The sequence below is a fragment of the Ammospiza nelsoni genome, chromosome 6, assembly GCF_027579445.1.
Source record: "Ammospiza nelsoni isolate bAmmNel1 chromosome 6, bAmmNel1.pri, whole genome shotgun sequence".
Taxonomy (NCBI): Eukaryota; Metazoa; Chordata; class Aves; order Passeriformes; family Passerellidae; genus Ammospiza; species Ammospiza nelsoni.
The window spans coordinates 41,280,181-41,305,213 of NC_080638.1; the positions used below are offsets into that span (position 1 = coordinate 41,280,181).

General features: G+C 38.9%; 1 protein-coding gene across 2 annotated transcripts in view; it reads left to right on the forward strand.

Moving 5' to 3' along the window:
- The window catches only part of LIN52 (lin-52 DREAM MuvB core complex component), a 40,227-nt gene that overhangs the window by 10,651 nt on the left and 4,543 nt on the right, over positions 1-25,033 (forward strand). Inside the window, exon 6 of one of the 2 annotated variants that reach the window (XM_059473802.1) lies at positions 2,269-2,490. The exons of the other annotated variant lie outside the window; for it this stretch is intronic. Within the exon in view, the coding sequence (XP_059329785.1) occupies positions 2,269-2,270 (2 nt within the window). The 3' untranslated portion in view covers positions 2,271-2,490. Of the gene's footprint in view, positions 1-2,268; positions 2,491-25,033 lie in introns of those variants that run through there. 2 annotated transcript variants of the gene reach the window in all.

Below are 25,033 nucleotides of genomic sequence, written 5' to 3' on the forward strand. Positions count from 1 at the left end.
CTGTTTGATGCCTGTTGTAGGTAATCGTCTATGTGGAATCTTCTTTGTTAAATTCTACAGTTTAGGTTGGATTTTTTTGTCTGTGACTTAATAATTTTTGTCATAATAAGGTAATTATTTTACCACAAAATTATTTTAAAATATCCAAAGTGACTGTAAAATCCCAAATATCCATTTTAGCAGGTATTCATTGAGACTTCTAAATGCAGCTGATTGCATTTTTCTAATTCTGATGGACACCTCTTACCAAAGGGAGATTATCATAAACAATGTAAACTCTGTGATTGCGTAGATAGCTTTAAAATGTGGTTAGGTATAAAAGAAATGCTAAAATGACACCTGCCATTTCATGGTTAATTCTGGAACCTGAAGTTGGGAGTACAATGGGGAGTTTTTCCAGTGGTAGACAGAGCCCCATCTCTGGTAACTGAGTTTCCAAAGCTATATATATATAAGGATCACATGCTGAGTGGCCCAAAAGCTGGCAGATAATTGCTGTTGAAGTGAGTGATGCTCAATGCAACAGCTAAATTCTAAATAAAAGCTGAGTTGATGAGATACTTTTTACCTGATCTTTTTTGAAATGTGTTTTTTTTTTCCTTTTCTTGTCCTCCTCACCATTTCTATGTGCCCGTACCTAGTTTGTGAATCTGATTTTGTTAAAACAAAGGCTACCTCTGAAAAGTACTTCAGCCAGAATGTATTACTTGCTCTATTAAAACAAGACGAAAACAACACCTTTGCCTCCACCAAAAAGAAAGCCAGGACAACAAATACCAACAAACAAGAACTACAAAATAAAAACACCAAACCAATTAAAAAACCCCCACAAAACATTTCTTATACCCTGGTATTTATGTCTAAGAATGTCTCTTCTCCAAGTCCCCCTTGTCTCCTATAGTTTGTTGAGTAGAAGGAAGAAATTCTGCAATGGTTTGATAGTTTTTGGAAAAGACTTTTTGAGTTTATGTTGATAGAGTGAAGGTTGATCTAGATACTTCCTGTGGTTAAGAAAAGGGAAGTGTTAGTGGGGAAGAGAAAGAAATCTGATTAATCTGAAAACTGACCAAACTGCTCTGAAGACTGTGGAATCAGGCATCTGATTCATCATTATTAACTTCTGCAGGATTTTTGGCATGCTCCTCAAGCACCAATTTGTGCTTTGCAAAGACATCTGGAATATTAGCACTGGTCAATCAAGCAGTGGAACGCATTGTGCAGTCACCAGTTCTGCATTCTCTGTTCTTGGAGGTTTTCCAGACCTGACTCAAAGCTTTAAGCACCATGATCTGCCCTCATAATCGACCCCACTTTGAGCAGGAGACCTCCTGAGCCCTTGTAACCCCAACCATGCAGTGGCTCCATGTTTCTCTAATCTATGTTCTCCTTCTAGAAGTGTATTTGAGGCCTGCATTCCCCAGAGGCACCAAAACAGTTCAGCTTATGAGCTTTGGGCAGGTGCAGCTCTCTGATCTGCCTCTGTGGGAGCAGCTGATTAGGAACAGGATATCTAAGAATTCCTGTGTCACAGTGATGGCTTTTGGGCTTTGGGAGGATGGTGAATGGACTTTCAAATACTTGCAATTGACAGCTGATTACAAGTCTGTGCAGTGTGGGCTGCATAGCCCATATTTGTGCACAGGAAGGTACAGTCCATTCAGTACAATTCTTTAAGCAGAGCAGAAGAATGGTCCTCAGCATACACAGAGGTTCTTGTGTCTTGGCTGAAATGAACAGTGAAACCACCCTCAACTGTCTAGACAAGTAGAGGGTCAGTGGGGCTTGACTGAAGAGCTTTTAGCCACAAAAGTAAAGGAATGGGCTGTCACATTAAAGCATTTCTTCCTGCCACATGCTTGGCACAGAAAGAAACATGACTACAAACAAAATGTTCTTACATTATACTGTCAGAAGCCTATTTTTTGCTACTCTTATCCTGACAGGATAACTTGTAGACTACTGTCAGTGGAGGAATTGAGGATGGGGAAAAGTTTGATCAAGCATAAGGTTATGTGCATTTTTCTATTATTGTTTAAAATCACAAAAATGCCTAACAAATCTCAGGAGTCATTCTAGCAGGGACTCTTGATTCTTTAGAACTGGTCTGTATTTATTATTTAAACATCTTTTGCTTTGTATATGCCTTTATTCAATTAAAACTTTCCACTTCTGTGTTACTAGAACATTTACTCTGTACAGATATTGGAAAGATTATCTGTATGCCATCTCTGTCTGAAATGTTTTCCTATAAATTTTGGCTTCTGGCAGGAATGAAGAGAGAATTTTCTTCCACAGTACGGGTTGCTGGACCTATTTGCAGAGCAGCAGCTGATCCTAGTGAAAAATCTCACTAGAGTGTGACTTTGGAGACTTGGCTGAGTTTCTGTTACTACCCTTTTCTACTTGGTTCATATATTTGCTTCTTATGTACCTCTTCCTATCTCCCCAGCTGTAAGGTGGAGTTCATGTAAATTTGGTTTTGCAAGGCATTGAAAAAATAATGAATTTTTAAAAAATAGTATATAAAGCATTGATTGTGAAGTATCCTTTGCTGTGTACTGCTGTTTGTTGTTTCCCCCTGCTTGCTGCTATTATATGCCACAGGAATGTATCATTAGAATATTGTGTCAGTCATCAGTAGTAAAATGAGAATATTATAATAAAACAGATCCCAGTATCAAGTGCTCTTCAGCCTGGGACCCAAGCAGGGTAGGTAAGAAAAGCAAGGCTATTCTCAGCCATTTGTAGACATTTTATATATAAAAGGATTTCTATTTGCAAGCAGTATAAAGGTTAGAAATTATTAGTCTGTATCTGTTCTAATGCCAAAGATTATTTACCTGTTTGGTTTGCTATATTCCTCTTCAGTTTCCTCCATTTTGGATCCAGTGATAACGCATACAAAGCTATGTGAAAATTTGCCAAGCATTTTGTCGCTTTATTGAGTGGTTTCAGTCGTTCAGAGCATGAAGTCTTTTGTAAGATCAATAGTGAACTTGCCACCTTACCTCTTGCATCTGCAGTAAATGCAGCTTCGAGCATCCTCTCTGTACAATGTTGCTGGACCAAGTCTGATAGTGTCTGTCTCTTATTGCCTCATTAACTTGTGAGCATTAGAACAAGATAAAAATGCCCTAAAGCCTCTTATCTGATGATTGTTGTAACCTTCTGAGTGCCATTAGTTTAAGTTTGCAATCAAATGCTTCCCCTGAGAATAAGGAGCACTGATTAAACCTGAAGCGTCCCCAGAGGCTTTTACAGCTGCCATGGGGGCAGTGGCTGCTCCTGCCCAAAAGGAGAGGGGGGCTGGAGGTCCCAGTGGGAGGGCCACTCTGCAGACATCCACGTGGCTGCCCCAGCTGTTCTGCTTTGCCTAATGAATTGTTTTACAAGGAGAGGCTGGATATTGTCATCACAAGCTGCCTTCCCCAGGGACTGAAGCCAGCCTGATAATGACTAATGTTAGTGATAGTAATTGAAGTGTGATGGCTCTCCAGGGACTTGCACACACGCAGAGCTGTCAGGCACTTGTGGCTGGTACAGTCCCATGAATACCTCAGAAATGCTTTTTAATTGCTTGACTTTCATGACTAGTTCCCATATATATCCTGCAGAAATGCACATTTTAAGGATAAGGACAAGGAGCTGAGGACTCTGCTGTGACCCTCGGTGTACGCAGGTAGTTTCTGTCCTGACGTGTTTCAGTGGTGTCCTTGCTCCCCTTAGTCTTGGTGTGGACCTGCTTGGTGTCTGCACAGGCATGTACAACAGATTACACCTGGACGTACCTTTTGTGTCTAAGCCTTGTCTTCTTGATGCACAAAGATTGTACTTGATTCTTAAAGAAGACAATAACTTTATTTAAGAATATTAAAGGATTGCTGCTGTTAATAGCATGGAAGCAGTGAAAACTATTTGCATTTTCTTAGGCATTGAAAACTGAATGTAAGATAAATCTTGTAAAAGCATAGCATATCCATGTGTCCCAATATGATTGGAGTTTATGGCCATGAGATTTTGGAAGTCTAGGGCAGAGGAGTAACCAATTTATGTAAAATAGAATGGGTTTTGTTCTGAAAATGTTCTCATTTAGAAGTGCATTGTTGAATATAGCAGTGGGCTTGAGATGAAAATATCCCCAATGGGGTACTGTACTCCTGACTTCCAGGATCCCAACGTGAACTTGTCAGGGCACTGAGATATTTTGATTTGCCTCTCTCTCTACAGGAAGGTTTTACTGTGACTTTTTGAGCTCTAGCTGGAGATCAAAAAAGGAAGCTTGATGCCGTTGCCAGCAGGGTAGACATACTACCTCTTCTCATCATATTCATTGCAAGTTTGTTCTTCGCCTCCCCCCTCTAGTGAAATGTTGGCTCTTAGAAATTTATTTTGGTAATAAAACATTACTTTATACTTGCCCATGAAAGCATGTTTGAAGGCTGTTTGTGGATTCTTTAAAGGGTCCAAGAGATGGTTGTTCCCTAAGCACACTGCAAACTTGTATCATAATTAAGTCTGATGAATTAATGTGCAGAAAGTTAAGCTCATAACTTTAAGTGCTTAACTTAGGCTCTTAAAATGTGAACCCAAACCTATGGTTGGTATACTGTAATTTAGTTGTGAATCCCAAAATTGTATGCTTCAATGGGTTTTGGTTCTGAGAAAATAGGTGAATTTATGCTTGCTATTTTTGGTCACAATGAGGAGATAATAAAGTTGTGTTTACTGCTTTTCACAGTTTTAAGTCTTGACAGTAAAGCTAAAGGATATAATTTAGTTATTTTCTTGCAATTTATCTTATAACTTGTACTGTAATTGAGGAGGTAGGAATAGGAAACTCCATGCTGTGTAAGAAGAGAGTTTCAGTTTGTAATTTATTTATACTGATTGGTTGCTACAGCACAAACACAAGAGTAGAGATAATTGAAAGACATCTAATAACTGATTAAGTAGATTTCATTTATGTGCTGTTTTGAGCACTGTTTTAGTGAAGGGCTTGTAAGCTTTATTATAATATATTCAGCAGAATATATTTCCCATGTAGAAATTATTTTAAATTGATAGGGCACTTTCATATGGACAGCTTTTTGTGCTATGAGGAATATATCCACATATTGTTTAATTCACAAAGTGACAGTTATTTTGGTATCACTATGCACAGTCATGTAAAATTTTGCTTGTCAGGTATTTGGTGATTTTTTACAAACATACGTATTATAAATAAGTATCTCTAAGTCCTTGCACGACTTTCCCCAAACGTATTATTACATTTTAAAGCTTTCCAAGTTTACTGGCAATACAATAAATATTAGCTCCCATATTCTTCAAATTAAAATGTGACTTCTGTTTTCTCACTTTGGGGTTTGATGTCTGTTCTACTGAACAGGTAAAGTCAGGTTTGGTCAGTAGCTGGAGGGGATTCCCTGAAGAGCCCAGGTGTTGCATTAAGCAGCATTGGTGCCCTTCTCCTGGAGGGTTGCTGAACTGTTTTCCTGTGGTAGCTCTAGAGGGCTCTCTGCTGTTGGAAATGTCACATTTCTAATGACTTTTATGACAAAGGTCTTAATAACCTGTTGGTTGTTAAGGAACTCATAACACTTTTTTTGCAAATGCTACCCTCATTGTCATCAGCAAAATATAGCATATGCAATTAGAATCTAATTTTCTCCAGTGTCAATTAAAGGGTCTAATTTTTATTCTGAACTGTGTTGTACTCTGCCTGTAAGTGTCTGTCACTTAAGTTACAGCATTTAAGTAGTGTAGGAAGTAATTTTTGTGTGTGAAGTTTGTGACGTTCCTTGTTAAGTCAGTAAAAGTATGATGTTGGTGGCACTGCCTGCAAGAAAGAGAGAAGATAATCATCTCAGGCTTTATTGTAATCATGCAGTTTGTTACTGTAGTAGCCTTAAAAGTATGCAGGCATTGTTTCAGGAGAATTGGAAATAAATGTATAAGATGGAGGACAAGATGGGACAGGATGAAAATATACAGAGTAATTTTCAGCAGAGTAATAGCTGCTTGTCCTCAAGTTCTATGAAGGCATTAGAAGGGAAGGACTACCTTCTGGTAATACTTCTGCTTTTATTTTAATACCCTTTGGATGTTATACAGGGACATGAATTCCAGTTCTGCTTGGTGGGTGGGCAGTGGTGGGCTGGGTTTGACTGGGTATCTGCATCAGACTTGGTTGCATTAAAATGGGCTTCAGACTGGTTAGTTTGAAAATCAGTCAAGCAGTTAAAGATTGTAATGTTGTTTTCTCTGTTGTAAAAGTAAATTCTATTTTCTTACAGTTTTGTAGGGTTTTTTCTTGTATATGTGCCAGTGCTACATTGCTTTCGTTCAGTTGTCTTTTGAAAGCAATGAAAACTAGAAATAACTAGGAGTAACATCTGTGAAAACTACAAGACTAGAAATAACGTCTGTCTACACTGGAAATAACTGCAACATGATTGCAGATTACATTTTGCAGCACCTTTGGGCATCATGGGTTGGATGTTATGGACAGTGCTGCAGTGTGCTGCATGATAAGAAGCTTAGATATTGAGGGAGTGAAAATAACATTGAGTTTGATGCTCAGTGAGCTTCCCAGTTGAAAACATGCAAGTGTGTCCTATTTTTACTCGGTGGTAAGTTCTGTCTTGGGTATTCTGCAAAGCCCTCATTTGAAATCACCCTTGTGAATTTACTGCTGAAGGGGGAAAAGGTGAAGTATGGGTAGACTCAGGAAAGGAAGAGGTTGTTTTATTTTCACTGGTAGCATTTGCAGTTCCCCAAGCAATGCAGGCAGCAGAAACTGGCTTTGGAGAGCCACAACTTGATTAGATGTTTGGGTCTGTTGTAAAATCCTGTGGTGTCTGCCTCTTGTGCCAGGTGAAAATCCTCCTTATACAGTGGAGGAAAGGGGTTGAGAAATCTTTCCTGTAAATTCTGTGTCTTTTTCCTTCTTCTAGGAACTGCATTACGTAGTAGGAAAAATACACGGAATCACTCTTATTTGAGGAAAACACAAACTAATAACAATTAAGCTATTGATCACTTTTTCAGGCAGTAAAAAGATGCTTCTTTCAGGATTCATTTTCAAACACCTGCAACTTACAAGTTCTGGTTGTAGATGAATTCAAGCACTCAGTCCTCCTAGCATTTTGGATGTATTTATTGCATGTACTTCATCTTTTCATGTCTAACCACTGTAATTTGAGAGGTAATAATATATTTTTTATTTAAGGTTATGGGTTGTACTACTTCAGTGGAAGTGGGAATTTTATATATTTTAATGCACTACTGCAATTTTTGTGTAATGGAATTTTATATTAAAACCTTTTGTGTAACTATTGAGATTTTGCTTGTAACTTCAGAGGATATAGGCATAGCCAGTTTTAAACTACATAAGATTTTGCAGTATTTTTTGGAATATATTTTCCAGTAATTGTGATTGAACTGAATTTTTTTTTGTGAGATACAGTATTGTGGGGTGGCATCTGCATCCTCTCTATGCTTTGACTTTTTAGTTTTGAGTACTTTTGTAGTCAGCTAATAGTGTGATCAGAATACTAGAGTTGCTAAACAAAATGTCTCATAACAGTGTCTCAGAATTAGTGTTAACAGAAATGCTCTCGATATGTTTAAACATGCCTCCATCTCTGTTTCATGTAACACTGCCTATTGTTAAATCCTATCAGTTCTGAGATCAAAATATTTTAGGAAAGAATAAGTCCCTTATTTCCCTTTAGGAAAGAATAATACCCTTTTGGCTACTTCATCTGTGTGAGGGACATCCCCCTCATTTGGAGCATTTGAAAATAGAATCCCTGTATTTACTGTGTTTATCTATGTTTACTTCCCTGTAGAGCTATTCAGGAAAGTGACCAAAGGCAGAGGGGGACACATTGAAATTTACTTAGTACAAATTTGTATTGAGAAAGAAAAGGAAATAAACATTTTATATAGTCTTCCATTTCTAGTTGTTTTCTGATTAAGTAGCTATGGTGGGTAAAATTCAGGTGCATATGAGTTTTGGAGATCACTACACAGCTGACAGGGATAAAAAAGTTTTTCACCAGTGGGAGGTTTAACTTTCAGAGGCCCATGTATATAAGCTTTGTGTTACATGAAGCTGTATTTTAACTGCCTTGAGGTGTATCCAGTGCATGTACAAGTCTTTTCATTCAAGGTCTGCTTTTTACTGATTACTCCATATCTCATTTTTAAAAAAATAAAGAAATTATTTGTTAAATTGTTTTTAGCCATTTTCACTTTTTGGTAATCAACAGCATCACTGACTTTTTGTGGCTGAGTTTGAGTGCACAGTAGTGATGTTCCATTTTAAAAACAATTTAGTTGAAATTATTATAGCAGAAATAATGTAAAGGTTGTAACACCATGCAGTTTTCAAAAAGCTGAACTTTCTGTGTAAATGCATATATTGATGTTACCTGGCAGTTGTTTTCAGCTCTGGTCTGAATGTTTTATTCAAACTTTTGAAAATGCATCTTTTTTTCATTATTATTTTGCCCTAGTTTTGTTGCACTGATGGCTCTGTTTAGTGAACTTTCTGCAGCTATTCCACACACTGAGCCATCAGTGGATGGTAATTCCCTAGTTGCAGTGGGTGGCAATGCCTCCTTGCTGAAGAGCTGGCTTGTGAATTCTTGTCTGAGGTTCTGGTCTGAATCTCTTGGTCATGCTGGGGTCACCACAGTGCATTTACCAGGCTGAAGTTGCAAAGTCCTCAGTGCTCAGGTTGCCTGGTGCTTCCCTGTTAGAATTCAGTGTGCCAGACCCACGGCACCCCTGTCTTTCATGAATGGAATTCAAGAAGACACTTATATTTCCATAAATAAATTAGAAATTCAGTGGCTTCTTCCGGCTAATCAGGGCAGGCTGATAAACCTTGCTAGCTGTTTAATAAATGAATTGTGACTGATTACCTATTAATATGGACGCCTCAGGAATTCACCCTGGGGGAAGCAGAGCAGTGAAATAGAGAGGGGCATGGCCCCCTGGGAAATCAGGGCTTCATGTTTGCAGCTTAAATATCTCTGTGAAGTATCAATAAGGAGGTAATTGAATTTTGAACACAAACATGAGCGCCGGATGGATGAAGGAGAGGGGGGCCCTGATCATCTCTTCATGCCCCTTCATACTCCCCTCCCCTTCCCCTTAGAGACCACTCTAGTGAAGATAGATGCTAAATCCATTAAATAAAGATTAGACTGTGTCGTGGTAGAAAATGGCAGCTTAGCTAGATCCCTGGGCAAATTGGGACCTTTAAGCAATACAGAAAATTAAAATATACATTTTTAACAAGTGTGCTGTCGACACAGTAATAATGACTCTGTGGCTTGTGGGGTTTGCTCACCTTTCAGATCTGCTTTTGTTTGGTTATATCACTTGCTCTTGTTTTGAAACCAGCCTGCTTGGTCTCTCTGAAGCAGAGAAGACTTAGGGGAAGGAAGGTTATTTTCCCACCTTGCTTTCTTTGGCACTTTTTAGTGGCTCTTATGCTTATAATAGTATAGAAGATCAGTACTCTTGTATTTGAATATGAAAATAATTAACTTTGGCTCTGACACAGTCACATGTTCTGATAAGAAGTTGGAAATAGTCTAGGGGAAGTGTGGATGTGTAAATATGATCAAACTTTTTAGAAATAGTTTTTATTTTCTAAGCACATGGCTTTGTTTTTTATTTACTCCAGATCAAATTTTCTGAATTCTACTCCAATGGCAAAGATTAGTATAGGGATGTGCATTGTAAAAGGTCCATATTCTTTTTTGTCACACAGTGAATTATAGAAAAAATGGTGTTCAAGGGGTGACAGTGTTTCTTTATAATACTGTGCTAGACATAGAACACAACCAGGCCTTCTTCACAGTCTCACATACCCTATTGTCTGTTGCAGAAGGTCAACAGATTTTCTTGGGTTTTGCAGGCAGAACCTCATCTGCCTGTACAAGTAGAAGACCTATTGCTATACTGAAGAGACTGCTCCTTCTACTTTTTCCAAGTAAGATGATAATTCGACAGAGTAAAATCGAAAATAGTTTCTGTTTAATTATTTGGAATAAGAAATTAGCCTAAACCAGTGTTTCCCTGGAGATAACTGCTGTTCTTTCCATCTAGAATTTTTTTTCTTTAGTCTGGATAGTTTTGAAAATGGAAAGAGAAAAAGAAGGTTTTGTGCTTTACTGAATATCTCAGTTTAAAACAAGTTAGGAGGAAATCCCAAAACACTGAATTACAGTGGACTGAGACAGTAGTAACATGGGGACTTCTGTCTGTTCTTGTACAACATCTCCTTGATAATACTACTTTCCTGTTTTCAGACTTCTCTCAAATATTAGCAGTTGTGCCCAGAAAATCCTTGATGCTGCATCTTCAGCTTTAACTGCTAAGAAGTGAACTCAGCATGTTCATTTTTTGTTTAAAAAGAACAGTAGATATTGTTAAGTACAAAAAAGTATTAACACACACATGCCATTCCAGAGATGGTAGTGAGCATACTGGGAATGCTTTGTCCTCCATTAACTTAAAGCTGCATTCAGACATGGTTTTCTATTTGTTTTCCAAACTATGATCTGCATCGACATCCTAGCAGTTTCCTCACTTGTCTTTTGTGACAGTGTCTTGCACTGGGACACTGTCACACACTTTTGTGCAGTGTCTTGTCTTGTGATGGTGTTTTGCATTGGGGAATGTCTGTATTCTTTCATCCAGCCATGCTTCTAGGAAGAAAAAAAACTTTGTAAGCTGGCTTAGCCTCAAAAATTCTCTTTCACAGTGTTGACACCAAATTGAAAATGAACAGGTACCACCTCTTAGGTGAATTGCAGTAATTGATTGTGTATGTGCTGGAGCCTGTCTCAATTGAAGAAGCCAGATCTCAAGCCTCCCTTGGTAAGGGGAGATTACACCACTGGGTTTACCTTTGGTCAAGCATGTTGACCATGGGCTTCTTTTTTTTTTTTGGAATTCCTGGCTTTTGTTCTCCTTGCAAGGGGACACTTCCTTTCCTGAACCCCACCCCTCTCTCTCCAGTTCTCAGTCTGCTATTTATAACACATCTACTTTCCTTTAACCTTAGCTGGCTCCTTTCAAAAGTCACCTGTACTTTGACAGCCTATCTCCTTTTTTTTTCTTATGCTATGGACATTCCTAGCCTTATTGTATCACCTTTGCCTCTGCCTGTTTTGGAGATTTTTCTGCCCTCTTCTTCCTGCTTGTACACTTAGGCTAATTTTCTAGCTCAGGAGTCTTCCTTCCTTTATATATCCCAAATTTAAAAGGAGACTCTTGCTAATTTGTTCTGTTGCTTCTTCTGAAGGCAGGCATGTGCCAGGAACCTCACAAGCTTATGGCTTTCCATATTAAGGCACTTAGTGATGCAACATTTTAATTAAATTAACCAGAATTCGTAAATTGTAGATAGACAGATTTTCCAGATCATCTCAATGTGAGCTTTTAGAGTGATCAACACTCTGCTGGTGTTTAATCCATCAGACTGCCATATGGAGTGTTGAAGAGGAGAATATCTGTTTATTAACAATTGTTGTTTTTTCACGTCAGCAAGTACGATTTTTGTATTTGAGGACCTAGGAGTGCAATCTGTTCCTGCATCTCTTACATGAGTTATATCAACCTCATGCCAGACCTCATTTCATGCCAACCCCTCTTTTTTTACTCAGTTTAGGTGATCCAGTAGGCTGTCTAAATGGCATAATAGAGCAAGAGGGTCATTCTGCCAAAGTCTTCAGAAGTCCTTTGGTTACACTATCACTATCACAAGGGGAATGTGTTCAGATGTCCTTTATGAGAAATTGCAGATACCATATTGTCAGTGATTTCTGTGAACATTTGAGACACATTTAGTGCTTTGCAATTTGATTGACCATAATATGTCATAATTCACAAAAGCCAGAAAATTGTTCAAGATCAAGCCAATATTTTATTCACTCTGAATTAATAAATACTTGTTTTATTCGCTCTGAATTAATAAATACTTGTTCCCAAATCCTAGGATATCTGATGTTGGACTACACTGGGAATAGAATTTACCCGTCTCTTTAGAGCAGTTGGCTGTTCCATTTTATTGTGAAATACAAGTCTGTTTCTACTCATTTTGCTGAGTGAATGCTTTCCATTGTTGGTCTTTCCAATGGGAAAAATACTCTTCAGGCAAGAGGAAAAAATCTTCTTGTGTTCTGATGTTTTCATTGCTCTTCTCAGAAAGAAGTACTAGCTCTTCTAGAATGGGAGATGAGATTAGTGCCATAAGTCCAAGCACCAAGCCATAATCTAAATCTTCTTCCATTTTTTGATATAACACTTATGGAATAAAATCTTTCCTATATATCCACATAGTGCTTATCCAAGTTTTTATAATATTATACCTTTCTCAGAGTCTTTTACTTTGATCTTATCAAATCTTGTTCCACTCACAAAGATGAGCTCCGTATTTTGGCTGTGATCAAGATCTCCATACATTCCTACACATACTTCACTATTTTATCAGACCATTTCTCCATTTCTCTTTCTCGTCGTGTTTTTTTTATTGTTGTTCTGATGTTCTGTATATTGTGGGCTTTTACATGACTTTTGTGGTTTTGGATGAAAAACTTAGTCTTTGGCAGAATTGTCTTGACAAATCTGTCTGAACTTGCTTAAGAATTTACTCATTTACTCAAAGTAATTGAGTTTGGGTTTGTGCACGGTTGATGGATGTGGCAGGATTTAATAATGTTTTGCATGTCTCCCTTAAACCTCCTGAGCTCCTGGGATCATCCAAAACAGCCAGGTCCAGAATAGGCAGGTCCTCAGCATGGTGAAGCTGAGCAAATTGTTCTGTTCCTGTATGTCTTCAGGCTTGAGTGAATCTCCAAGTCACAGCAAATTATTATGCTATGTCCCACCTCTTCTGTTTGAATTTAATAATTGTTTATACTTTACACCCCGTATTTCTGTATAAGGTCCAACAATCTTTTCCTAGGAAGGAAATAAGTCTCATTCTCTATTTTGTAACTTTGGATACTCTGTCACTTCAGGCAGTATTTTGGTAGGAATAATTTTGAGATAGTGTGGAATACACTGTTCACTTCTAGAGAGCTGCTTATAAATCAAATGTTTTCTTCATGAGATTGTGGGGGGGGGAAGAGGACTTCTTTGATTTCTTTGATTTTGAAAGGTCGTGCAGTTGTTATTTTACATCTCTTCAATTGAGAAGATAAATTGAAAATGCCTATTGACTCCCAACCCTGAAAAGAATGAGAGGGGAGAAAATCAGAAAACAAGTAATGGAAGTTAGTCAGATTAAAATTAGCAAAAATAAATGCTTTTTATGTGATGAATTATTTGATATGGGACTTTCTGCCACACTGGGATTTTTTTTTTTGACCAAGTACTTAGCAGCAATTGAAGAGGAATCAGGCAATTAAATGGACAATGACAATGTTTTTAATTAGAGCAGAAAAAATCTAAAATGAAGTAGGAATTATCAGCTGTTTCAGGATATAAAATAAGCACTTAAGAAGAGGAGGAATCTTTCAGTAATAATTATTCCATATGTCTTCATGATGTGGCTCCCTAATTTATCTTTTCCTGTGGTGTTTCTGATCTTGGCTGCAGTCAGACAGGATATCTGACTGGGTAGATTACTGATCTGCCTTGCTCTATCAGTTCCTGTGCTTATTTACACTTTTTATGACTACAGAGCACAGAGATTCTTGTTTAATAGGAAATAACATTTCTACAGTCTCTTTTAGCAACTAGTCATAGTTCCTATTTATAGATAGGATTTTGTATACAAGATTTTAGTCAGTGGTATAGAATGCAAATTCTGAGCATGCTCTGAGTTACATCTCTAGAGAAAACGTCATTATTAAACCTTTCTGAAGGTGTCCCTGGTGGCAGCTCCATAGAGCAGGTGGCCTGCATGGCACAAGCACAGAGTCAGGAGCCTGTGTCTTATCAGACCATATAATCTAAAAATCACTCAGCCTGTTTTGGTCTCCTGGGGAGATGATGACGATGACACAGGACTCTTATGCTAAAAACTAATTGTTAACCTGCAGAGGACGTCATTCAACACAAATCCCAGCAGAAAAGGGCTGGGTGATGGATATTTCTGGGTAGCAGGCCAAGCTCTCATTTGGTTTTTAACAGACAGTTCTCTTGGTTGCCCCAAGATTTTCATGTCTAGTATCTGGCTTACTTGAAAATAAAGAGCACATTAATAAAAAAAAAAAAAAAAACAAAAAAAAAAACACAAACAAAACAAAGCTTAAAATTTTTGTTTATTAATGTATGCATATAAAACTGAAAGAAACAAAGAGTTCCTTCCCTGTCTCAGGGCATAAAATGCCCTCACTCTTACCTATGGTACCTGGGTTTCCTGGAACATTGAGCAAAGCAGTGGGTAGGTAGAAGGTTAAAGGCAAGGAAACAGTGTTGAAAATGAATACAGCAAGTAAGTAGTATATGGAAAAGGAATGTGGGATTGTATATGCATCTGTTGATTGAAATATGGGCAGAAGATCCGTGAAGTGATTCATCTGCATCTGCAGTGCCACATCTAGTGGTGTCCTCCGTGCCTGAGCATGAGGAAGACATTGGTAATCTGGAGTGAGTTCAGTGGAGGGCCACCAGGATGATCAGGGGCTGGAGCACCTGCCCTGTGAGCAGAGGCCAGGGGAATGGGGCTCATTGAGCATGGAGAAGAGGTGATCTCCCAGGGACCTGATAGCTGCTGCTAGAGCATGCAGGGAGGTTACTTGAGAAGAGGGAGTCAGGCTGTGGGAGGACAAGAGACAATAATTGTAAATTGATGCAAGAATGTTTCTGACTGGAATCAAGAGAAAACTTTTCCAGCATGGAACAGTCAAGTATTGGAAGGATTGTCAAGAGAGGTTGTGCAGTCTCCATCTGTGGATGTTTTTATGGCTTGGCTGGATAAAGCCTTGAGCAGTGTGTATGTTCTGGACAGAACAGTAACTGGAGACCTGCCAAGGTTCTATAAAATCTGTACCATTTTCTGTACAATTTTCCTCATATTATATTGTACTGTATACCTTGTTTGATATGTTCTCTTCTGGTAGATTAAATTTTCATCACTAAGCACTTTTTCCTTGTACCCTCATTTTATTGTACCTCTTCTACTCTGCTGTACCTTCCTAACTCTAAATACATCTGATAATTCCATTGGCACTGGATCATGGACTCTTCAGAGTTCTCCTGACTTCCAAAGTTTCTTCAGTGCCCCTCAACCCTCAGAGCAGTGCTTCCAGTCACCAAATCTGTGGAGACTCTTCATGGCAAAGCAGAGCCAGTGCCTTCTGCTTTCCTTTCTGAGCTGTCCTGTAGAAGGTTTGCTGTCTGCTGGGCTGCAGTGCCTCTGTTCTTTCCTCTGGTAGTGGATGAAAACCAGTTCTGTGCTCATTAAAGGACAGCAGTGTCACTGCATTTAGCTTTCATAAGAGAAGTACCTAATGGTAGACGTGGCCTCAGACCCATCGTATGCATGGACTGTAAATAAACATGAAGGGATTTTTGGAAGCAGATGAGTACCAAAGCTTACTGGGCTACTCTCAGTAGACCTTCTGGAGAGAAAAAGAATGATTTTTTTCTTTTGTAATGATGTTTTATTTGGCTTTATTTCTGGGTTTCAGAAAACAGGAGTTTCTTCTGGCCCCTACTCTCAGGAGATATCTTCAGACTCCAATACCCTCTGTATTTCTTGGATTCTTAATATTTTCTTCAAAACTCATAGATACTAAAAGCATGAGGGTGTTTATGAAAAATGTTCTCACATTTCCTTTTGAATCTGGGAGGGTATTTTTGGGTATATCTTTTACATCTGCTTTTACAGTTAAGCCTTGCCTAGTTGCCTTTAGGCTTGATAGCAGCTAAATTGTAATTATTGTCACAGAACCTACATTGTTTAGATTTTAATACCCATTCCAAACAGCCTTATTTATTACAACTAACTACAGTTTTGTTATCAAGTAGATCAGATTTTTGCTATCATTCAAGCTTGACTCTCCTAGCATTTGGATGCTGTAAAATCTGTAGCGTTTCTAAATCAGTGCATCTCCTCAGGTGTCTTGTCACCAGCTTGGAGTTGGTAAAGATGGTTTTGAATTTCCTGAATCCTCTTCTGGTCTCTCAGATACTCCTCAGCTCAGGGTATTGCTGCCAGAAGAGTATTGTAGTGGCAGAACACATGAAATGTAACAAGTTAAAATGACTTAAATTATACAACTATACCTTAAAATGCTGGAATAAAGCAGACAGTGAATATACTGGGAAGGATGAGGATAGGGGTAAGGGCAATAGTTACATGAAGTACCTTTGATTCACACAAAGGAAAGAATAAAATGATGGAGGCATTTGTGAAAGTTTTCTTCTGCAGCCCACAAACTGCATATTGCTGTTCTTCCATAATTCTGTCTTAACAAAGCCTGAGGCTTTGACCTTGGAACACTTAGATTTCAGTCATTTGCATATATTTAGCTATACAGACTTCTTCCTTGGATTTCTGGCAAGTTTGGAAGTCTTAATGTTATGTGTTGTATCATACTCATTGTAAAAGGAATCTTGGTTTAATTAATGTGCAAATCAAATAGTATTTTTCAGTCAAAACCCATAAATCTTTTCATAGAGACCTTCAATACTGATAACGCATTGTTCTGTCAAGGGCTGCAGTCATCTAAACAGAAAAATGTTTCAATAAGGAATCCTGGGTTTATAAAACATTTTAAAGATTTAGTCTGCTCTTTAAAGTAAAGACATACTTCTGGACAAATAAATACATAACCATATTATGAGCTCCTTTGATCTAGATATCTCTTTCCATTACGTTTGTTGACGGAAGTTAAATTTTAAAATACAGTTCTTCTTCACAGTTCAGACCATTAGCTAACCTATTGACAAGGGCTGGTTTCTACCTTTTGGAGGTCAAGGAAGCTGTACCATTCTTGATCCAGTGCTGCAAGCCTCCCTGTAAACAAGCCTTGATGTCTTCTGATTGGATTTGTGTGCCCTGGCTTGCATAACCATACAGCTTGTATCCCAGCGTTATTAGCCAAAAGGAATATAGGGACTTACATAATCATTACACGATTATTTTTCAGTAACTGTACTGTAAATATGTAATTCTCTCTGCTCCTAATAACTCTTAATCCCCTTGTTTCTATTGGCTCCTGAGCTCAGATTTGGCCATGGCCTCCATGCCCTGGCCACTGATAAAACTTGAAAAAATTGTTACTCTCAGGGTTCACCTGCTTTGCTCCTAGCAGCAAATACGTGTTGCCCAGTGCAGGCAGGGGCACTGTGCTGTGGGAGCATGCACAGCACTTCTGCCTCTGTTCCTTATGAGAAAGGCCCATTCACCTGCAGAAACCTTTCATACCTGGCTCTCTGTGTATGTTCAGCGCAGACCTCTTTGCTGAGCTGCTTTGTGTTTTATGCCTGAGAATTCTAGTGCAAAGAGTTTTGATCTCATTTCTGCATGTTGTTTGAGAAGGAAGATTCTTCCTTTAGATCCTGTGGTGAGAAAATCTAAATTATCAAGAACTCTTGATCCACTGCAGGTGTTGGAAGCCAGGAAGAGGTTATTTTCCTTTTGGTACAAGCAAATAGAAAAAGGCCCTTTAGAGTCCTTTTTATAAAAGCATGGCCCTATTCTGCTGTTTATTTGTGATATCTGTGGGATTTGGTGGTCACAGCTCTCCCAAATTGGAGATCTTCCAATAATAACTTATGCTAGTAAAGTACCTTTCAGGTATATTTGAAAATATCCTCAACTTTGATGCAAAATTGCTTTTCTTACTACTTTTAATATTAGAAGCGTAACTCGGTTTTTTTTTTTTTATTTCAGCCTTACAAAATAGTTGAAAATAATTTTTCTGTGTTTAATTAGCTTCATGAGTCAGAGCCTGGTCTTAGGTCTTGACATTTTTGGCATGCAAAGTTTTCTTGTGTATTTGACCTTGGCTTTATTCCAGAATAAATATTTTAAGCTGCTAGTTGTATGTAGTTTTTTTTTTTTTTTTTTGTCTTTGGTCTGAGTCTAGGGGGCAGACATAAGGAGCGCTGAGAGAAGTGAAGTGTATAAACCACAATTAGAATTGCAGTGCACAGGTGTCTGTAGATCTTACACAATTGCCAAGCTATTTGTTTCTCAAATGACAGGGGCTTTGGGAGTGTATTTTGGAGAATAAAGGGAGCAGAAGGCCTTCAATTTGCATGTTAGGGTTGTGGGTTTGGTTGTTTGGGGTTTTTTGTTTTTGTTTTTTTTCAAATCCTGCTTTAAATTCTTCCATACTTGATACATTTGATATCTTTACAGAACCAACATATTGAATGGTTGAAAGTGATCTACTGTGGCTGGGGATGCAGTTTATAACTGCCTTCAGAGAGGAATCAGCTTTGAAGAATAAAAATTTCTTGCATAATAGCTTTTCTTTGAGCATCAGATTAGGTCTTGTGGTTTAAAAATCTGAATGCCAGCATTGAAAATAAGATGACTTGTAATAATATTAAAAAAGAATGGCTTTTGCATCAAGGTTATGGGTGAGTTCTGCTGCAGGCCCTCGAGGATCTTTTTGGGAAAAGAGGCATCTTAAATCTCTATGCTAGTCATACACAAAATATTATTGCAATGAAAAAATAGTGAAGTGAATAAACAGCAGCTCACAGTACAGGATGCATGATGTATCAGGAGTCCTAGTGTTCACTGTATTTTGCAGTTTAATGCACAATAATTTTTTAGTTCTGTATTTGTGTATGCTCCACTCAGTGTGTTGGATCTGTATTCTTAGGATGTGAGGTTCCATTAAAAAATAAATAATAATGGCAGCCCCCGCTCCCCCCACGTGCACTCATTTTCTGTAATATGGTAATGATATCACCGTAGCAGTAATTACGGGTCATCTTCATTTCTTTCATCTCTGCTGCTTCTGATGGCTTCATTCCTTTGACAGAGAAGATTTGGCTCTGGGTGCTGTGATTATTTTGTTAAGCATTATTCGAATAGACAGGAGTGAGAGAAATTAATCAATCCAAATGCAATTAGCATCATGTTTAACCCAGTGATGGACGTCTCAAGGTGAAACAGCCAGGGGAGTTTCAGACATTATTATTCAATCCAGTGGCTCTTATCTAAATTATAATCAAGAGGTTTTTATTGGCTTTGCAGAGAGAAGATGTAACTCTTTCCCTGCTTTGGGGGTCAAAGGGATCAGATCTTTGGCCCTACAAAATATTGGCTGCAGGCCACTCCTAGAATTGGGAGGTACTCTAAGAGTTTACTGTAATATCAGGATCACTTGGGACAAAATACCTGCACATCCTGGTATCTGTGGCCTGGAACATAAGTTTAGTAGCTCCCTGGTCATTGGCAGGGTTGTCTTTGCCCCTTGCATTTCATTGACTGACTCTGCCTGTCTGTATGTGAGTGAATATTGTTTGTAGTTTCAGCATTCAAAGCTCTGTGAACATCACAGTTTGCAACTGAATGCAAACAGAATGGTAACTTCCTTGCAAGGTAGGGAAATCTGGTTAGGAGAACAAGGTAAATTATTCTGAGGGAAGGAATCTATTTTTTCTTACAGCAGATATAATGTTAGTATTTATTGATAGCTACAATAACATTTTTGAGGATTTATTAATCTGCAGCAGATATGTTGTCACTGGATAATCCTGAATGATCTCTGAGATCTCTTATCAGGTATAAGATAAAACACGAGTACTATATGTGGAGAAAAACAAGGTGGAAAGAGGTCACATGAGGATTCACAATTCAGGAAGGCATTAGGTATTTGATTACAATTCTTGAGGCTCTAGCTAACACTCACAAAACTGTTTCAATGGTTTAAAACTTTCATCAGTCTCAGCTATTACCACTTCTCTGTCAGAGAGGACTGTTCTCGTGGCATACTGGGAGGAGCAGTCCGTGTGCTCACCTGCTCCAATTCACAGCCTGCCTTTGGCATTTCAAAACAAGCCATGCCAGACTGTGAAGTACAGCTGAGGTAAGGGCACATTCTGCTGGCTCATTCACCAAGGGAAAGACACTGATGTTTTGTACCAAGGGGGTGTTATTATTTAAAAATGCTGCAGCAAGACTTGACAGCTCATCTTTCAGAGCCTGAATTCTAGCACAATTGCTGAATCCTTTTGCATACATCTTGTGCTGGTTTTGGCTGGGGTAGAGTTAATTTTCTCCACAGTGGCTGGTATGGGCCTGTGTTCTGGATTTGTGCTGCACACAGGTTGATAATAGAGATGGTTTTGTTATTGGTGAGCAGAGCCAAGGCCTTTTCTGCTTCCTGTACTGCCATGCTGGCAAAGAGGCTCAAGGTGCATGTAAGGTTGTGAGGAGAGAGCTGGGATGGGTGATCCAAACTGACCAAAGGGATATTCTGGACCACATGACATTATCATCAGTGGATAAAGTGGGGGGGGAAAGGAGGAGGGGAGGGATGTTCAGAGTGGTGATGTTTGTCTTCCCAAGTCACCATTATGTGTGATGGAGTCATGCTCTCCTGGAAATGCTGAACACCTGCCTGCCATGGACAGCAGTGAATCAATTCCTTGTTTTGCTTCGCTTTCTCTATTAAACTGTCTTAATCCTGACCCACAAATTCCCCAGCTTTTACCTTTCTGATCCTCTCCCTGATTCTGGTGAGGAGTGAGCAAATGGCTGAATAGGGCTTGGTTGCTGGCTGAGGTGAAAGCACAACAATCTGTACTGAGGCTGTGATCCCATCTGTAAGATGGGAATTAAATCACTGTGTGTTTCAAGAATATTGTGAGGCTTTGACAAACTTTGCAAGTGCTTTGATACTGACTACTGAGAGATGCCGTGGTAGTGCAAGCTTATTCCACCTGGAGGTTTACACTGATTGTATTGTCTTACCTGAGAAATGTGTTTCAGGAGTGTTAGGTGATTGCAGTGATCTTCAGTTCAGTGTAACAGTTCCTGAAGCACAACTTAGAGTGTCTGCATGTGCCAGTTGTGCCTCCAGTGAAGGTGACTGACCTTGTTTTCACTAGCCACTGCTCTCCTGAGATGGCAGTTCAACTCTCTCTCAAACTGGGCTTGGGGTAGCATTCACTGGTAAGTATTTGTCAAAGGCCAGCAGTCTTCAACTAGCAGCTCATCTGACGCTTAGATTAGGAAATAGCAGATAGCAGAGTAATTGAAGCTCTTCCCATGAAGAAAGAGGTGTGAGCTGGTGCCAGGTGGTGATAGAATTTTGGGGATCTGGTTTGAGATAGATCTGCAAGGACCAGCTTCTGTCTCTCTGACAGAAGTTCAGATTATATTGTCTGGGTAAAAATATTCCCTTGGTTTCGTCCGTCATATGCCTCTTTTTTCTTTGAGGGCTGTTCAGTAATAATGTCAGTCTTAAATATTTTTACTGATTTTAAATTACCTTTTTGCCTTCAGCCCTCATCCCCTGACTTATTTTTTTATTTTCCTTCCATATGCAATATTAGTTGGGTCCAACTGCAAGGTGTGTCTTTGCAGCTGGCTTTCACAAGTTCAGTCAAGCAAAACTCCTACAGTCCTTCACAGGCAGGTTCCTCTAGGCCTTTTTTATGTCCTGCCAACTAAGAAAAAGAATCACTGTGTCTTCTTATCCTAACATTGTATCTCAGCACATAAGAAATAATTTCTGATGCAACAGATTCTTGTGATAGAAGGTTAAAAACCAGAGAAATGTTCTGCTGTCTTTCTGCAATTCATATTCTTTGCCATAAAATGGTAATTTGCATTGACAGTGCTTCAGAAATAAACCTTTCTAGTTTTGTTTTCTATGTAGTCCAAGGACACAGCAGTATTTGAGGGTGCATGATTAGTACTTTAAAGGAATCCTTCCATGCTGAAAAACAAGTTCTTTAGCTACCATAAGTACAACTGCATGAGAGGAATAACCGATAAGCTAACAAAGTATAACAGTGCCTAAAATAGCCTTTTTGTAGGCAAGAATGTAGCATTCAAAATGTGGCACTGCAAGTCATTTCAGTGCTAAAAACATTAATTGTATTTCTGGGTTTTATTAGTAGCAAGACCTTTAGATTTCAGCAAGACTACATTTTCAGGTCAGAGAGGGATCACAGTCAAATTTGTCCCATAAGTTGTACATCTGGGAGAGAAGCTAAGAAGTGCTTCTTTAGCAAGTGACTTTGTATTAAAATATCTATAATTTGAAGGTACTCGCAGGCTTTGTTTTGAGATTTTTAGATAAGCCCAGAAGTGGTAAGCAGTGAATGATGAATGTGTGATAAATACAGTTTGTCATATATATTTTTTACATAGACTTTATCCCCAAGTATGTTGTGGATATATTTAAGTGTATATTATGTTTAGGAAGTGTGAAAGTATGTGTGTTACTTAGGATTCTCCTGGGTGAAAGTTGCTTATGTAAGTCACTGTTTTCCTTGCTGATTTTAAAGCAGTAAATCCTTCCATTATTTCCTGGCTATCCAGACCTTATGACACAGTATGTCCTGTGCTGTTGTATGTGTGAGAAGGCTTTTTATGGGGAGCAATCAGGCTGGACCCCAATCTCCAATGCAGTCGGTTTTTTTCTAATTAAGTTGTCAGTGGAAGGAATATCCGGAACAGCAGTTTTCATTTTCAATCGAGGAAAAAACATTATGAGTCTTTGTCATTTGATTAAAAGTTACTTAACCTTTAAATTGCTACAGATGTAAAGATAGCTCTGAGTTTCCAATGTAATCGCCTCCAAGTTAAAATCAGGAAAATCTTTGTGTAATGAAACCCATATGTCATAGTGAAAGGATGCAAAGCACTGGCAGAGTGGGCTGCTCTAGCAGGAGATTCTGCACCCAATCTTGTTAACCAGGACTGCTTTTGGTAATCCCTCATCTCCTCACTTGTAGGAAATCAATCTGTACCACTGAATCTTTTCAACCAGCAACTATAAAATTTACTGTGGAGAGGCAGCTTGGGGACAATTGTAGTAAAAACAGAGCCTGAGGCAACAAGGCTAAATGTGGGATTGAGGGATTGAAGTTCTAAAGAGGAGATTATATTAAACCTTATTCTGCTCCCCTATCAAGTGGAAATATCTCTTCCTCCTTTCAGCCCCAGCCTTTCCTATCCAGTACCTGTTCTTGAGATCTGCTTGGCAGATCTTTGCCAGGCAGCAAACTTAATTCCTGCAGTACAGCATTCTCTGTTAATTACAATAGCCTGATACCATTTTTCAATGCATTTATCTGATGGAGTTTATTCAAGCACTACTTCCAGAGAACCAGTGCTGTCATCAACCTAAACTGGTTTTTTTTGTGGAGTTCAGTGTCTTCTTCTCCCTAATAGGTGGGGTTAATTTGTATCCAAGCTATTGCAGTGGTATCCATCGTTGATTTTTCCATTGTCATAGATGCACAGCATAGGCAAGGTTGTAAATCGTGACTTGTCATGCAGATTCATGTTTCTGTTTTGTGCTGCGCAGCCTCTGTAGTGTGTGTGTGTCTGCTGCTACAATGAAACCTGTGCTCAAACCTCTCTTCCCTTGAAGTCCATGTTTAAACTACCATTGTAAATGAAAAAATCCCTGAGGTTTTCACTACAGTTTTGTCCAACCTTTTAATTAAAAAATCCACCTCTATCTACTATTCAAATGGCTTCTGCTGGTCCCTTGGGTAGTTGCTTAAAGCTGGTTTTACCATCTCTCTTAGCCTGCAATCGTATTTGGAATGTGGGTGATGGTTTCTTCATTCACAAGCTCTTCCCTCACTCCAGCAAGCTCCATAAGACCCCAATGGAAATGATATTCCTATTATTAAGAATTAATTTCTCAGAAGCAATACTGAGCAGAGAAGTCAGTTTAATAATAGAGCCTTTTACTGTGCAAAATCCATCAAATCATATTCCAGCACAGATTAAAAAGAAACAAAGGTGAAGGAATAGCCAAGATGTTTGAAGGCAATACCATGTAGTAGAAATTTGGCCTGTGTTTACCAAGAATACATGGAACTGTGGTTCTTGGACAAATAAGAGAAGCAGCTGAAGCAGGGAAGACGAGATTGTTAATGCTTGTGGAAACTTGCCCTTAGTTTGGCTGTGGTTTTTCTGTCAAATGAGGATGTTACTTCCTGGCCATTTTCATACATATACAAAGATAAAAGGTCCTTTTTCTTTCTCAGTTTGGCATCATATCTTTAAAAAGAAAGCCCTGCTGCAAGGCTGAGTCTGTGAGGAGACGAGGAATACAGAATAGCAGAAGGCTGTCTCCTGCTCCTAATGGGATTTTGTAGCAGCATGTGCGAGTTTGTTTCAGAAGTCAGAAATGAACAGATGTTGGTATAAATTACCTCTGTGTCTGATGTCTTGCAAATTAAAAGCGCGGTTGGCATCACTAAACAATTTCACCAGGTTAGGGGGGGAAGCGGGTGGTGATTATTGTAGCAGGTCGGTAAGAATCTTTAAGCTGCAGCAGAACAGGATAGCAAGGATAAAGGAATGAAGAATAAAATGAGAGGTCTGTGAATTAATCAGAAATGTTAACATCTCCGATGACAAGTGAACAGGCAGGCACGTGCTCGTGCTCTGGAGCAACCTCCAACCCACAGTAATTTCACTCAGCACACAGAAGGAGTCTGTGCTCTCTGCCTGATTTATGGGGTGCAGCCCTCTTTGGGGGAACAGAATTGTCATGCATTCGTATATCTCCTCTCTGGGACTTGCACTCTGGAAAACTTTCCACTTTATCAACTGCAGTTCAGCTTACGTACTTTTCTCGTTAAGAGTGTTTTAAAACCCTGCACTGTTGTTGGAGCAAGGCAGGGAGGTATCAGAGAACTAAGAATCTATTCCAAACTGAAATTTAAAAATATTTCCATTTTATTTAATCATGTTCTTTGGGCATAACAACTTAGTTCCTGACAAAATACCAATCCTGTCTGTTCTTCTGCAGCACCTTCTACCCCTGGGTCACTTCAGCAGCACTTAAGACATACAGGTTATCTTGGGGTTGGGGAGGTAGAGGTACAAATGAGTACT